At 46.0% G+C, this 14475-nt stretch overlaps 1 protein-coding gene across 1 annotated transcript in view; it reads right to left on the reverse strand.

Annotated features, from left to right (window-relative positions):
• Window positions 1–381: 381 nt before the first annotated feature.
• Window positions 382–14475, reverse strand: part of aco2 (aconitase 2, mitochondrial) — a 43096-nt gene continuing 29002 nt past the window's right edge. The window contains exons 14-17 of the mRNA XM_039765482.1: window positions 13736–13927; window positions 13389–13521; window positions 4508–4629; window positions 382–1137 (exon numbers count right to left, since the gene is read on the reverse strand). Of these exons, the coding sequence (XP_039621416.1) occupies window positions 1000–1137; window positions 4508–4629; window positions 13389–13521; window positions 13736–13927 (585 nt within the window). The 3' untranslated portion in view covers window positions 382–999. The remainder of the gene's footprint in view (window positions 1138–4507; window positions 4630–13388; window positions 13522–13735; window positions 13928–14475) is intronic.

Consider the following 14475-nt stretch of genomic DNA (forward strand, 5'->3'; position numbering starts at 1 on the left):
GACATTATGTGTGTATGTACTTGTGGACTTCAATGAAGATCAGATCCCATTTTATGACCAATTAATGCAGAAAAGGATTTCCATACTTTTTCTTGCCACTATGGGTACAGGCTGACCTACACAGAGTCTTCTGCTCCAAGTCCCACCGTATGCAAACTCATGGGGACAATTCACTGGATCTCTTACGGAAAGTGGCACAACTTCAGGGCACAAAATGAAATGTAAACTTCCTTCAGGTATTAAGTCACAATTATCTATTATTTAATTTGACAAAAATGTAAATGTCTCACTTGGGGAAAAAAGTTCAGACCCCTTCTCAGCAGAACTTGTTAACATTTCCAGTTGTCCCAAGACACAGCTAAGCACGAGTCAGACATGAGCTCCCACAAAAAAGTACTTTTATTCACACTTTCATTTCATGTTACAAGAGCAACTTCATTTTACAGCAGCAGGGGTGTTTGAGAAAAGACAGAACTGTATGGCCACAGACAAACAGATTAAAATAACCAGTGGAGCATGGGATGGAAAGCGACTGATCATTGTGCGTTAGTAGGAGATTAAATACAATTTACAGTAATACACAGCCATAAAATGAAGTGCACAACACAAGCGACAAGCCAATTACTTTCATATTTTTATAAATGGATCTTGACGCTGGTGCAGTTTGGTGCGGATAAGCTTACAAATCAAAACAAAACTGGCGATTTTCATTGTTTTAATGATAAGGTTTAGATGTTCCAACAAGACAAACTCCAGAGCCCAAGCACTTTTCACAGCTGAGGTTTACACATTCAAAACTCCATGAGGCACGCAGATGTGTGCTGCTTTTGGGGAGACAGCAAGTGACGAGAGTAAGGACTCGATATACTTTGCCAATTCTTCTGTCCCGTTTATCCTCGAGAAAGGGTTTATTGTACCACCACCCACACATCCTCCTCATAAGCTGCAGGTTTCCCCCCCCTAACCCCCACCCCCAGCTTCCAGCCGGTCTTCTTATTCTCACTGTTTCTGCAGCTCCTTCATCCTGTTGAGGGCACTGCCAGCCTGGAACCATTCAATCTGGGTCTCATTGAAGGTGTGGTTCAGCTGGATTGTGTCTTGGCTACCGTCTTTGTGCTTGATGACCGCCTTCAGTGGCTGTGGAGAGGGAGAAGGAAGATGTTGAAGTCACATCACACAACTTGTGGTCAGGGGGGGATGTCCGACTCGCCAACTGCCTGATCTCATGGTGGATTACAAAAGTAGAAATCGCTAGACGTGGCCAATTAGAGGACTCCTTGAGGACTTTACAGCAAAGTTTCACACTTCCAAAGCATCAAATGAATACTCCATCCAGAAATTATATATTATGACACATTCTTTACCTCAGATGTAGGTTGTAGTGGAGGCCATGAAAACTTTATAATCTCATGTTGTCGTGGAGAAGTTACATACTGAAGGTTCAAACTCCACAAAGCTGTGGTGAGAAGATCGAGACAATGGCAAACAATGTGAAAAAAAAAAGATATTGTGCCGTAACTCGTGCTGCATAACCCACGTGTCTATTATCTATCCATGTAGTCAAAATGTGTGCATGTGTTTGGTAAATTATTATTAACAGACTTCCCGAAAACACTGCATTGAAGGCCAGCAATAAAGACACCATTCCCACAGTCCTTTCAATCTCAAAGATCTGTCTCTTTTCCCTCATTCACTAGTTAAGAATGTGGTCTTCAATTCAAATGCACAGCATTGTGGGAATGAGGTCTTTCCTGTTGACCTTCAATGCACAGTTTTCAGGAAGTAACTTAATATTTTACCAAAACGCACATTTTGACCACACAAATGGATAACTGAGATGTGGTTTATGTAGTTTAAGTTATGGGAAAATTTTGTTTTTTTTGGTCTGCCACGGACATTTTTTCACATCGTTTGCCGTTATCCAGAACTGGTCACCACTGGGTTCTGTAGAGTTTGAATCTTTAGTTTGTAATATCTCCATGAAAACATGAGATTAAAAGTTTTTTGGTCACCACTACAAACTACATGAGGTTAAAAAAAAAAAAAAAAAATGTACATAAAATTTTGAATGGAGTATATCTTTACGTTCCATGTCAGAAATCACAACTTTTCCTGTGTTTTACGGTCAAAGACTTCATTTCCCTAATCTTTCGGGGCAGTCATGATGCGTTTCAGTGACCCCTAGTCACATGGTCCGACATAACCACAAACTCAATCCAACCAGGCGGGGCAGTCAACCAGTGACCCTAGTCACATGGTCCGACATAACCACAAACTCAATCCAACCAGTCTGCAACTAACCCCAACAAAATTAAACCAGTTTGATTTTGTCTTAATTCATAGGGGTAGGCTCTTGTGGGCATAAGAGCGGACAACAAATGAATGCCCACCAGTAAAGTACACTGCAGATAAATGCAGCAACGACAACTAAAGAAAGCAGGCAAACACGAGAGGCTTGTCAGTCTGATGTCTCGTGTTTTATGCATTATGACAGAACGGAGGGAAAAAAGCAAAATCAAGGACTGGGTCTGCAACTTGTTGTACCTGTAAACCCTTCGTAAAGTCCCAGAAAAATGGGTAAGCTTGCAATCCTCACTGTGCTGGAAAGTCATTATGCAGCTGGGTACTACCTTGACATGTACCAGGAGATTTCTAGTCATATAAACTGGCACACTCAGGCACCAAGATCAGCAACTGAAGTCACCAAGCTTGACATGCCCTCGAACTAGAAGTTGTATAAATGAGATAACGGCTCAAATTAACAACACGCAAGGTCAGACTTTTTCCAACTTTATTTGCCTAACCCTGGGGTGGGCAATGTCGGTCCTGGAGAGGCTGCAGGTTTTTGTTCCAGCCCAGTTTCTTAATGAGAAGTCAATTACTGCTGAAGAAGCACTTATTGCTTAAGTGACATTTTGGTGCTTCATTTTAGTGGTCTCACTTGCTAAGGTTCTCCACCCTTAATTGCTTATTTCAATCTTAAACAGCTACATTCACTGTTTCAATGGCTCCTGATTAGCAATAAGATGTAAAAGATAAAGCAGTCAGACGTTCTCCATCTAGCTTGTTTCCATTTACATCTCTGTGTGTTCAACATGCACGGTTAGATTTAATAAAACAATTAATAGAAAACGTGACAGACTGAAAATTATCCGTTTTAGGCTTCAAATCATTTTGATGATATCCTTGAAAAGGAAAACAAATCTACAATAAGAACCTTACATTTCAGACTAACAAGCCTTAAAATTAAATAAGGTCTGAGATTGGCAATTGGGTTGGAATGAAAACCTGAAGCCACTGCGGCTCTCCAGGACCGACATTGCCTAGCCCATTAACAATTGACTCGTTACTTACCTAGTAGTATTCCAACCCCAACAGCAGCACAGAACACAGACTGAAGTTTCATGATACACAACATTTTGTGAAAGCAGGTTGACTCAATTTATAAGAGTGGGATAGACAATTACAGATGAAAGCATCAGCAAATTGTACACAGAAGACCCCTTCACAAGTAAACCATATTAGGAGTTCTGAACAAAAGGTCCTCACTTCATGCATTTCAGTAATTGCCATTTAGCAGTTTAGAAATAAAACTACATCATGAATCTTAAAATTTCCTTTTGTATAAACAAGTTAAAATGTGTGTGCTGAGCTGCCCGGTGTAGACAATGATCTCATCCTGATAATTTCACTAAGCTTTACACGGTCACCGACCTCTGATGTGTCGACTCAACCCAGGGGGGTAATTTTCACACAGTAACAACCTGGCTGGGAATGCTAGAGGGAATTCAAACAGTTCCTACTGTTTTGAGTGGTCAGTGGAAGGAATTTTCATGCATTTCCAAACTAGGCGAGTAATCACAAGACTGACACTGACAGCCTCCTCGTACCTTTCTCCCAAACACACGTTGCAGTTTCCAACTCAAGCAGTCACAAATAGAAATAAGACAACTTATTCTAAGCAGAAAACTTGCCACGATTGGCCTTCTTGATGAAATCTTACTGATTTATAAACAGAGCGAGTTTGTCCATCATGCTTGACATAACATGGCTCAGCACCATACTTGATTAATTAAACAAGACTCCCTGAAGTTCCCCAAATGGCTCCACACAAATCTTCCCAATGCTTAGCTGAGTCAATCTAGGCAAAGCCGTTATATGCATTTATTCAACTTTTACTTCTCCTTGAGAGAGAAACTTCTGGTGGGAGGCATGTAGTGCAGTAGTGGCACTGCTGCCTCACAACAGGGAGGCTGAAGTTCACGTCCCGGGTGCTCTTCACATGTTCTTGTGTCTCCTCCAGTTAACCTCCCAACAGTCCAAAGACATGTAGGTTAAGTGGACTACGGATTTTAAATTGGCCCTAGTGAGTGTCTTCACCCTGTTCCTACCCTGCATCATATGTTTGATGGGATAGGCTCCAGCTTCTCCACTACCCTGCCAAGGATAAAACCGGTTTAGAAAATGGATGGAGAGATGGATAAGCTTATGGCTTGTTATGTATTACCTTCCCTGGAGCAAACTTCTTCAGGCCTTGTATTGAGATTTTATCATCAGGACGAATCTTGTCGTAGTCAGCTGGGTCTGCAAAAGTAAGAGGCAGAAGGCCCTGCTTCTTCAAGTTTGTCTCTACAAAAAAAACACCCAAAAACACACTATCAGATAATGGAAGCAAAGGAAGCAAAGGTTCATAGAACAAACAGGATTAGGGAAGAAACCCAGAGTCCTCCTCTCTCCGAGTCTCCTGCCATCAGGCTCGCTGCAAAAACAAGCTGCCATAGGACTTCGCGGATAGGACAAGTGCTAGCAGGTAGAAAGCACATCTTGTAGGAGCAGACATGCAAGGACTTGGAATTGATGATCAATTCCAGAAGGAAAGAGAACATCTTTCCACTATTTGCTGCAGAAAAGTAGTCTGACCTTCGAGTCAGCAAAGCGAGGGGTTAATGAAGAGGTGGACAAGGTGGGATTGGAGATTATGGTTTGAGGGTGAGGACCACAGCAGATGCTCACCCCATTTTACCTCTATTTGCTCAGCAACCATGAATGTTATCCATGTTCAGAGAAAAATCGGGGTTGGCACAAAGTTGACACTGGAATGAGCAGAATTAGGACCATTACACAGGGCAGCTAATAACTTGTAGTGTTTCTTGGCTAATAACAGTTTGGGGGATTGATTACACATGCAGACTTTGTAAATTGAGTAATTAATTCAGCACAGATTTAAAATGCCCTCACAAAAATCACAGGGGAACATGGAAGAAACTGCCCCGTGTGCTCCTAACTGTACTCCAATATCAACTTCGGCAAACTCCATCACTCCTGGGATTGTCAGAACTGCACGCCTGCGAAAAAGGACCAACAAGGGAAGATTCCAGTATATATCGAGGGGGGGAGGGGGGGAAAAATACACAAAGAAAATTAGACAACATGAGAGCTTAATGCACATATACTAATAGACTCCCCTCACCTCAACTTTTAACAATAATCCTAAAGGTCCTGCGGGGAGGCAGCTTATTCTTAAATTACATTACAGCAAGAAAAATGAATGCAACTCTCAGATTTTTACCAGTTGCATCAGGTCCCCCTGTGCCTACTGAACTAACTAAGCCCAGAAAAAAGGCAACTTTATTTATATATATATAAAAAAAAAAAAAAAAAACACCAACAACACACACCTCCCCCCCGGTATTAAAATTACCACTCGCCCACAGCCAAAATAAGATGTGGCCTGGCTGCAGCTCCTCATTATTTTTGGCCTAGATCAATTAAAAATCAGTATCTTAAGAGAGATAATAAAATTCTTCACATTTATATAGCACTTTTAGATAGATAGATAGATACTTTATTAATCCCAAGGGGAAATTCACATAATCCAGTAGCAGTATACTGATACAATGAAAAAATATTAAATTCAATAGTAATCAAAATGAAAAAAAATATAAAAATAAAATTAATGTTCGCATTTACTCCCCCGGGTGGAATTGAAGAGTCGCATAGTGTGGGGGAGGAACGATCTCCTCAGTCTGTCAGTGGAGCAGGACGGTGACAAAAGTCTGTCACTGAAGCTACTCCTCTACCTGGAGATGACACTGTTCAATGGATGCAGTGGATTATTCATGATTGACAGGAGTCAATCTCTGCCACAGATGTTAAACTGTCCAACTTTAATCCTACAATGGAGCCTGCCTTCTTAACAAGTTTGTCCAGGCGTGAGGCGTCTTTCATCTTTATGCTGCCACCCCAGCACACCACTGTGTAGAAGAGGGCACTCGCCACAACTGTCTGGTAGAACATCTGCAGCATCTTACTGCAGATGTTGAAGGATGCCAACCTTCACAGAAAGTGTAGTCTGCACTGACCTTTCTTACATAGAGCATCAGTATTGGCAGTCCAGTCCAATTTGTCATCCAGCTGCACTCCCAGATATTTATAGGTCTGTACCCTCTGCACACAGTCACCTCTGATGATCACAGGGTCCATGAGGGGCCTAGGCCTCCTAAAATCCACCACCAGTTCCTTGGTCTTGCTGGTGTTAAGATGTAAGTGGTTTGAGTCACACCATTAACAAAGTCTTTGATTAACTTTCTGTACTCCTCCTCCTGCCCACTCCTGATGCAGCCCACAATAGCAGTGTCATCAGCGAACTTTTGCACGTGGCAGGACTCGAGTCATATTGGAAGTCTGATGTATATAGATTGAACAGGACCGGAGAAAGTACAGTCCCCTGCAGCGCCCCTGTACTGCTGAACACAATGTCAGACCTGCAGTTCCCAAGACGCACTTAGAGGTCTGTCTGTAAGATAGTCCACAATCCATGCCACCAGGTGTGAGTCTACTCCCATCTCAGTCAGCTTGTCTCTAAGGAGCAGAGGTTGGATGGTGTTGAAGGCGCTAGAGAAGTCCAAAAATATAATTCTTACAGCACCACTGCCTCTGTCCAGGTGGGAGAGGGATTGGTGTAGCATATAGATGATGGCATCCTCCGCTCCCACCTTCTCCTGGTATGCGAACTGCAGAGGGTCAAGGGCGTGGCGGACCTGTGGCCTCAGGTGGTGAAGCAGCAGCCGCTCCATGGTCTTCATCAGATGTGACGTCAGAGCAACAGGCCGGAAGTCATTCAGCTCACTAGGACGCGATACCTTTGGGACAGGGGTGATACAAGTTTCCTCCAAACGTGACGCCTGGCATTCACACCAAAGAGTTCAATCTTTGTCTCATCAGACCAGAGAGTCCTTCAGTTTCTCACTACTTAAAGCACTTCAGTGAGTGGGGAGCCACTTCAACCACCACTAATGTGTAGCACCCACCTGGATGATGCAACGGCAGCCATTTTTGTACCAATGCACTCAGCATACATTTGCTGTTAGGTGGTGAACGTGTGAGAGTGAGAAAGCCAATGAGAGACAGGGGATGATTAGGCCATGGTGGGCAATGTAGCCTGGACATTGAGATGCACTCAACTCTTACAGTGCATCCGGAAAGTATTCACAGAGCATCACTTTTTCCACATTTTGTTATGTTACAGCCTTATTCCAAAATGGATTAAATTCATTTTTTCCTCAGAAGTGTTTCCACACAACACCCCATAATGACAGCGTGAAAAGTTTACTTGAGGTTTTTGCAAATTTATTAAAAATAAAAAAATTGAGAAAGCACATGTACATAAGTATTCACAGCCTTTGCCATAAAGCTCAAAATTTGAGCTCAGGTGCATCCTGTTTCTCCTGATCATCCTTGAGATGTTTCTGTAGCTTAATTGGAGTCCACCTGTGGTAAATTCAGTTGATTGGACATGATTTGGAAAGGCACACACCTGTCTATAGAAGGTCCCACAGTTGACAGTTCATGTCAGAGCACAAACCAAGCATGAAGTCAAAGGAATTGTTCAGACTCCGAGACAGGATTGTCTCGGGGCACAAATCTGGGGAAGATTATAGAAAAATTTCTGCTGCTTTGAAGGTCCCAATGAGCACAGTGGCCTCCATAATCCCTGCAGCAATCCACCAATCAGGCCTGTATGGTAGAGTGGCCAGATGGAAGCCACTTCTTAGTAAAAGGCACATGGCAGCCCACCTGGACTTTGCCAAAAGGCACCTAAAGGACTCTCAGACCATGAGAAACAAAATTCTCTGTTCTGATGAGACAAAGATTGAACTCTTTGGTGTGAATGCCAGGCGCCACGCTTGGATCGAAACCAGGCACCGCTCATCACCAGGCCAATACCATACCTACAGTGAAGCATGGTGGTGGCAGCATCATGCTGTGGGGATGTTTTTCAGCGGCAGGAACTGTGAGACTAGTCAGGATAAAGGGAAAGACGACTGCAGCAATGTACAGAGACATCCTGGGTGAAAACCTGCTCCAGAGTCCTCTTGACCTCAGACTGGGGCAACGGTTCATCTTTCAGCAGGACAACGACCCTAAGCACACAGCCAAGATATCAAAGGAGTGACTTCAGGACAACTCTGTGAATGTCCTTGAGTGGCCCAGCCAGAGCCCAGACTTCAATTCGATTGAACATCTCTGGAGAGATCTTAAAATGGCTGTGCACCGACGCTTCCCATCCAACCTGATGGAGCTTGAGAGGTGCTGCAAAGAGGAATGGGCGAAACTGGCGAAGGATAGGCGTGCCAAGCTTGTGGCATCATATTCAAAAAGACTTGAGGCTGTAATTGCTGCCAAAGATGCATCGACAAAGTATTGAGCAAAGGCTGTGAATACTTATGTACATGTGATTTCTCAGTTTTTTTTATTTTTAATAAATTTGCATAAACCTCAAGTAAACGTTTTTCACGTTGTCATTATGGGGTGTTGTGTGTAGAATTCTGAGGAAAAAAATGAATTTAATCAATTTTGGAATAAGGTTGTAATATAACAAAATGTAGAAAAAGTGATTCCCTTGCCCGGACGCGGGTCACCGGGGCCCCCCTCTGGAGCCAGGCCTGGAGGTGGGGCTCGATGGCGAGCGCCTGGTGGCCGGGCCTGCACCCATGGGGCTCGGCCGGGCACAGCCCTAAGCGGTTACGTGGGTCCTCCTCCCCATGGGCTCACCACCTATGGGAGGGGCCAAGGAGGTTGGGTGCAATGTGAGTTGGGTGGTGGCGGCGGGACCTTGGCGGTCTGATCCTCGGCTACAGAAACTGGCTCTTGGGACGTGGAATGTCACCTCTGAAGGGAAGGAGCCTGAGCTAGTGCGCGAGGTCGAGAGGTTCCGGCTAGATATAGTCGGACTCACCTCGACGCACAGCTTGGACTCTGGAACCAATCTCCTTGAGAGGGGCTGGACTCTCTACCACTCTGGAGTTGCCCCGGTGAGAGGCGCCGAGCAGGTGTGGGCATACTTATTGCCCCCACTGGAGCCTGTGCATTGGGGTTTACCCCGTGGACGAGAGTGGTGGCCTCCGCCTTCGGGTGGGGAAGGGTCCTGACTGTTGTTTGTGCGTATGCCAACAGCAGTTTGGAGTATCCACCCTTTTGGAGTCTCTGGAGGGTTGCTAGAGGGCATACCTTCTGGGATTCCCTCGCTTTGCTGGGAGACTTCAATGCTCACGTGGGCAATGACAGTGAGACCTGGAAGGGCGTGATTGGGAGGAATGGCCCCCCCGATCTGAACCCGAGCGGTGTTTTGTTATTGGACTTCTGTGCTCGCCACGGATTGTCCATAACGAACACCATGTTCAAGCATAAGGGTGTTCATATGTGCACTTGGCACCAGGACACCCTAGGCCTCAGGTCGATGATCGACTTTGTGGTCGTGTCGCCGGACTTGCGCCATATGTCTTGGACACTCGGGTGAAGAGAGGGGCGGAGCTGTCAACTGATCACCACCTGGTGGTGAGTTGGCTTCGATGGTGGGGAAGATGCCGGTCAGACCTGGTAGGCCCAAACGTGTTGTGAGGGTCTGCTGGGAACGGCTGGCAGAGTCCCCTGTCAGAAGTAGCTTCAACTCCCACCTCCGCAGAACTTCAACCACGCCCCGAGGGAGGTGGGGACATTGAGTCCAATGGGCCATGTTCCGTGCCTCTATTGTTGAGGCGGCTGACCGGAGCTGTGGCCGCAAGGTGGTCGGTGCCTGTCGTGGCGGCAATCCCCAACCCGTTGGTGGACACCGCGTGAGGGATGCCGTCAAGCTGAAGAAGGAGTCCTATAGGACTTTTTGTCCTGTGGGTCTCTGGAGGCAGCTGATAGGTACCGCAGGCCAAGCGAACGCGGCTTCGGTTGTTGCTGAGGCAAAACTCGGGCATGGGAGGAGTTTGGAGAGGCCATGGAGAACGACTTTGGACGGCTTCGAGGAGATTCTGGTCCACCGTCCGCGCCTCAGGAGGGGAAGCAGTGCAGTGTCAACACCGTATATGGTGGGGATGGTGCGCTGCTGACCTCACTCGGACGCTAGGGTCGGTGGGAGGAGTACTTCAAGACCTCCTCAATCCCACTAACATGCCTTCCACGAGGAAGCAGAGCCTGGGGACTCTGAGGTGGGCTCTCCCATCTCTGGGACTGAAGTCACCGAGGTGGTCAAAAACTCCTTGGTGGCAGGGCCCCGGGTGGATGAGATACCGAGTTCCTTAAGGCTCTGGATGTTGTAGGACTGTCTTGGTTGACACGCCTCTGCAACATCGCATGGACATCGGGACAGTGCCTCTGGATTGGCAGACGGGGTGGTGGTCCCCTCTTTAAAAGGGGACCGGAGGGTGTGTTCCAACTATAGAGGGATCACACTCCTCAGCCTCCCTGGAAAAGTCTATTCGGGGTTCTGGAGAGGAGGGTCCGCCGGATAGTGAACCTCGGATTCAGGAGGAACAGTGTGGTTTTCGCCCTGGTCGCGGAACAGTGGACCAGCTCTTCACCCTTAGCAGAGTCCTGAGGGTGCATGGGAGTTTGCCCGACCGGTCTACATGTGTTTTGTGGACTTGGAAAAGGCATTGACCGTGTCCCTCGGGAATCCTGTGGGGGTGCTCCGGGAGTATGGGGTACCGGACCCCTGATAAGAGCTGTTCGGTCTCTGTACAACCGTGTCAGAGCTTGGTCCGCATTGCCGCAGTAAGTCGAGCCCGCTTCCAGTGAGAGTTGGACTCGCCAGGGCTGCCCTTTGTCACCCATTCTGTTCATAACTTTTATGGACAGAATTTCTAGGCGCAGCCAGGGTGTTGAAGGGGTCCGTTTGGTGGACTCAGGATTGGGTCACTGCTTTTGCAGATGATGTTGTCCTGTTTGCTTCATCAGGCCGTGATCTTCAGCTCTCTGGATCGGTTCGCAGCTGAGTGTGAAGCGGCTGGGATGAGAATCAGCACCTCCAAATCCGAGCATGGTCCTCAGCCGAAAAGGGTGGAGTGCCCTCTCAGGGCTGGGGGAGAGATCCTGCCCCAAGTGGAGGAGTTCAAGTATCTAGGGGTCTTGTTCACGAGTGAGGGAAGAATGGAGCGTGAGATCGACAGGCGGATCGGTGCGGCATCCGCAGTGATGCGGGCTCTGCATCGGTCTGTCGTGGTGAAAAGGAGCTGAGCCGTAAAGCAAAGCTCTCAATTTACCAGTCGATCTACCTTCCTACCCTCACCTATGGTCATGAGCTATGGGTAGTGACCGAAAGAACGAGATCGCTAATACAAGCGGCTGAAATGAGTTTCCTCCGCAGGGTGTCTGGGCTTTCCCTTAAAGATAGGGTGAGAAGCTCAGTCATCCGGGAGGGGCTCAGAGTAGAGCCGCTGCTCCTCCGCATCGAGAGGAGTCAGATGAGGTGGCTCGGGCATCTGATCAGGATGCCTCCTGGATGCCTCCCTGGTGAGGTGTTCCGGGCACGTCCAACCGGGAGGAGGCCCCGGGGAAGACCCAGGACACACTGGAGGGACTATGTCTCCGGCTGGCCTGGGAACGCCTTTGGGATTCTCCCGAAGAGCTGGAAGAAGTGGCCGGGAGAGGGAAGTCTGGGCCTCTCTGCTTGCTGCTGCCCCGCGACCCGACCTCGGATAAGCGGAAGAGAATGGATGGATGGATGGATGGAGAAAAAGTGATGCGCTGTGAATACTTTCCGGATGCACTGTATATGAAAACCGACCACAGAGCGCAAGGACCTTGATTTTATAGCTCATCTGAAACAGAGTGCCAATTTTTATACGGTACAGTGTCCATGTTACTGCCCTGGGACCCACACACAGACCACAGGGTAAGCGCCCCCGTCTCACACTTCTTCCAGCAGCAACCCAAGCTTTTCCTAGATGGGCTCCCATTCAATTACTGGCCAAGCCTGAACATGCTGCCGAGTGCCTATCCATTGTTTTGTCACACTAATGCACACATTTCAAATCAGTCATATTGGGCCAGTGTAACCTCCTTAGCGTGATGTGGATGTGGAATGGCACACACATGCTTGAAAACGCTAATTTTGTTTTCATTATCACCAGAGGAGAAACAAAGTAGCACATCTTAGACAATTTGCCGTCATAACTGGAAATACACTGAATGCTACAAGGTAAATGGTCAAAAATAGTTGTAGTTTGCTAAATAAATAGCTTGTGCTCAAATTTAAATTCATGCACAGATATTCTAGGATAGGCTCCAGCTCCCACAAGTCAGTGTTTATGTTAAAGTTTCAAAAATGTAAACTAAAGAAACTGTAAACCACTGAAGCAGTTTATGACAACATTCTCAAGCCTGTTTTATATGTCTGGGGCACACTCGGTTTGCAAGGCATTACCGAAGGGTGCATGTACAAGGTAAAAGTCTTGGGTTTTGATATTCCGATAGGAATGGGCTTTTATGGGAAGTGGAATGACAGTATAAAATTTTCAAAGTGCATCTTTTAGTACAAAGATAGCTGTGGAGACTGACACTACTTTAATTTACACACAAAATTCCAACTATACAAATATGAAACAATTCTACTACACTATTAAAGAGTTCTGGTGTGACGCTTACTAGGGAAAAAAAAAAAGACACTAGGGGGCTTGGACCGTACACTAGGTGAAGCTTATCCTAAAACCCCCAGCAATACTTGCTTATCCCATCTGGAATTATGTGCTTGTAAGGCCTCTTTGATCACAAGGCACAGAAAAAATGACTTTTCATTGCAATATGACATGACACTTGTGCTTTGACCCAAACACAAACCACGTCAGTGCTCTCACTTCCCCTATCATTGTCCACATCATCTCACATGTATCATGTGTTATATTTGTAATTCTTCACAATTGGTTTCATACGACTCCATCCTCCTTTTTATGTATAAACCAAGGCTGCTAGGTCATGAATATACTCCAAGGTGGAAAGTTCGCGGTTACCTCATTGCTGCATACTGGGCTTTGGGGTGTGACCAATAGGTCACCTAAATCTCATTCAGAATATCAAGATGGAAGCCTCGTTGTAATTGCATGATAACAAAGTATACTCACCATGGATTCTTGCAAAACTCCTTGTGATGATGGCTCTTCCTCCAAGATGTCGTGGCTCCAGGGCTGCATGTTCTCTACTTGAACCCTCCCCGTAGTTCTCATCTCCAACCACTACCCACTGCACTCCGGCTTTCTACAAGTCAAGAGAGACGGGGAAATAGAAAGTGAAAAAGACAGCAATAGTGCATTCAGCTGTCATTACCCAGGATTTTTTAGCTCAAATGAGATTGTGAGCATTAGATTAAATACTTTATCCCATCTCTACTAGTTCAACAATTCAATGAGAAAGTAATTATTAATACCAAGAACTAAACGGCACCAAGGCGGACATGTGCGTCCTGGCTGACCTTATAGTATCGTGCAGTGTCTGGCACGGCTCCATAATCTCCTGTAAGCTGGTTCTTCACATTGTTTGCCTTGTTGTTTTCGAGGTTGATTGCACCAATAAGCATGTTGTTAGAGATGTTGTCCAGGTGACCTCTAAATTTCAGCCAGGGTCCAGCAGCAGAGATATGATCTGTAGTGCATTTTCCTTTCACCTGCGGTGAGAAAAGTTGGAGAAGTGTGAATTAGGTTACAACTGCAGGAACAGATTGTCTCAAAGGTCACAGAAAAGCAAAATTTGAGGCAGTCTGAACTTTGTCCATAAATCCAGCTACCCATCAGCTCTATCAGTTACACTGGTCATCTCCAATTTTCTGAATTGATCCAAGCAAAGACATAACCAACCGATTGTAGCCATCAGTTCAAATCTGGTACACGTACTCGTATTAATAGTAATTTATTGCAGTTAGCATATCATTGAAGTACAAAGTGAGACAAGAGCACCAGTTTTAAGTTTCAAGAACATGCAGAACCAGTAAAGAAAGCATCTTTGGTGATTCAAGAACTGTGTGAGCCATCAGCTATATGTACATTTCCACCTTGATGTGAATGTATGCCATACTAGAGGACTGTACCGCGTGCAGTTAAAACGGAGGATGTTAAAAGCAGTCCAGCCAGTTTCTCATCCGCTTCATTCCCAATTAATCGCCACCAGCCAGGAGTAGATGCTTCTTCCAGGAAAAACAGACTGCCTTTGTTCGCT

This window comes from Polypterus senegalus, chromosome 10 (assembly GCF_016835505.1).
Source record: "Polypterus senegalus isolate Bchr_013 chromosome 10, ASM1683550v1, whole genome shotgun sequence".
NCBI classification, from domain to species: domain Eukaryota; kingdom Metazoa; phylum Chordata; class Cladistia; order Polypteriformes; family Polypteridae; genus Polypterus; species Polypterus senegalus.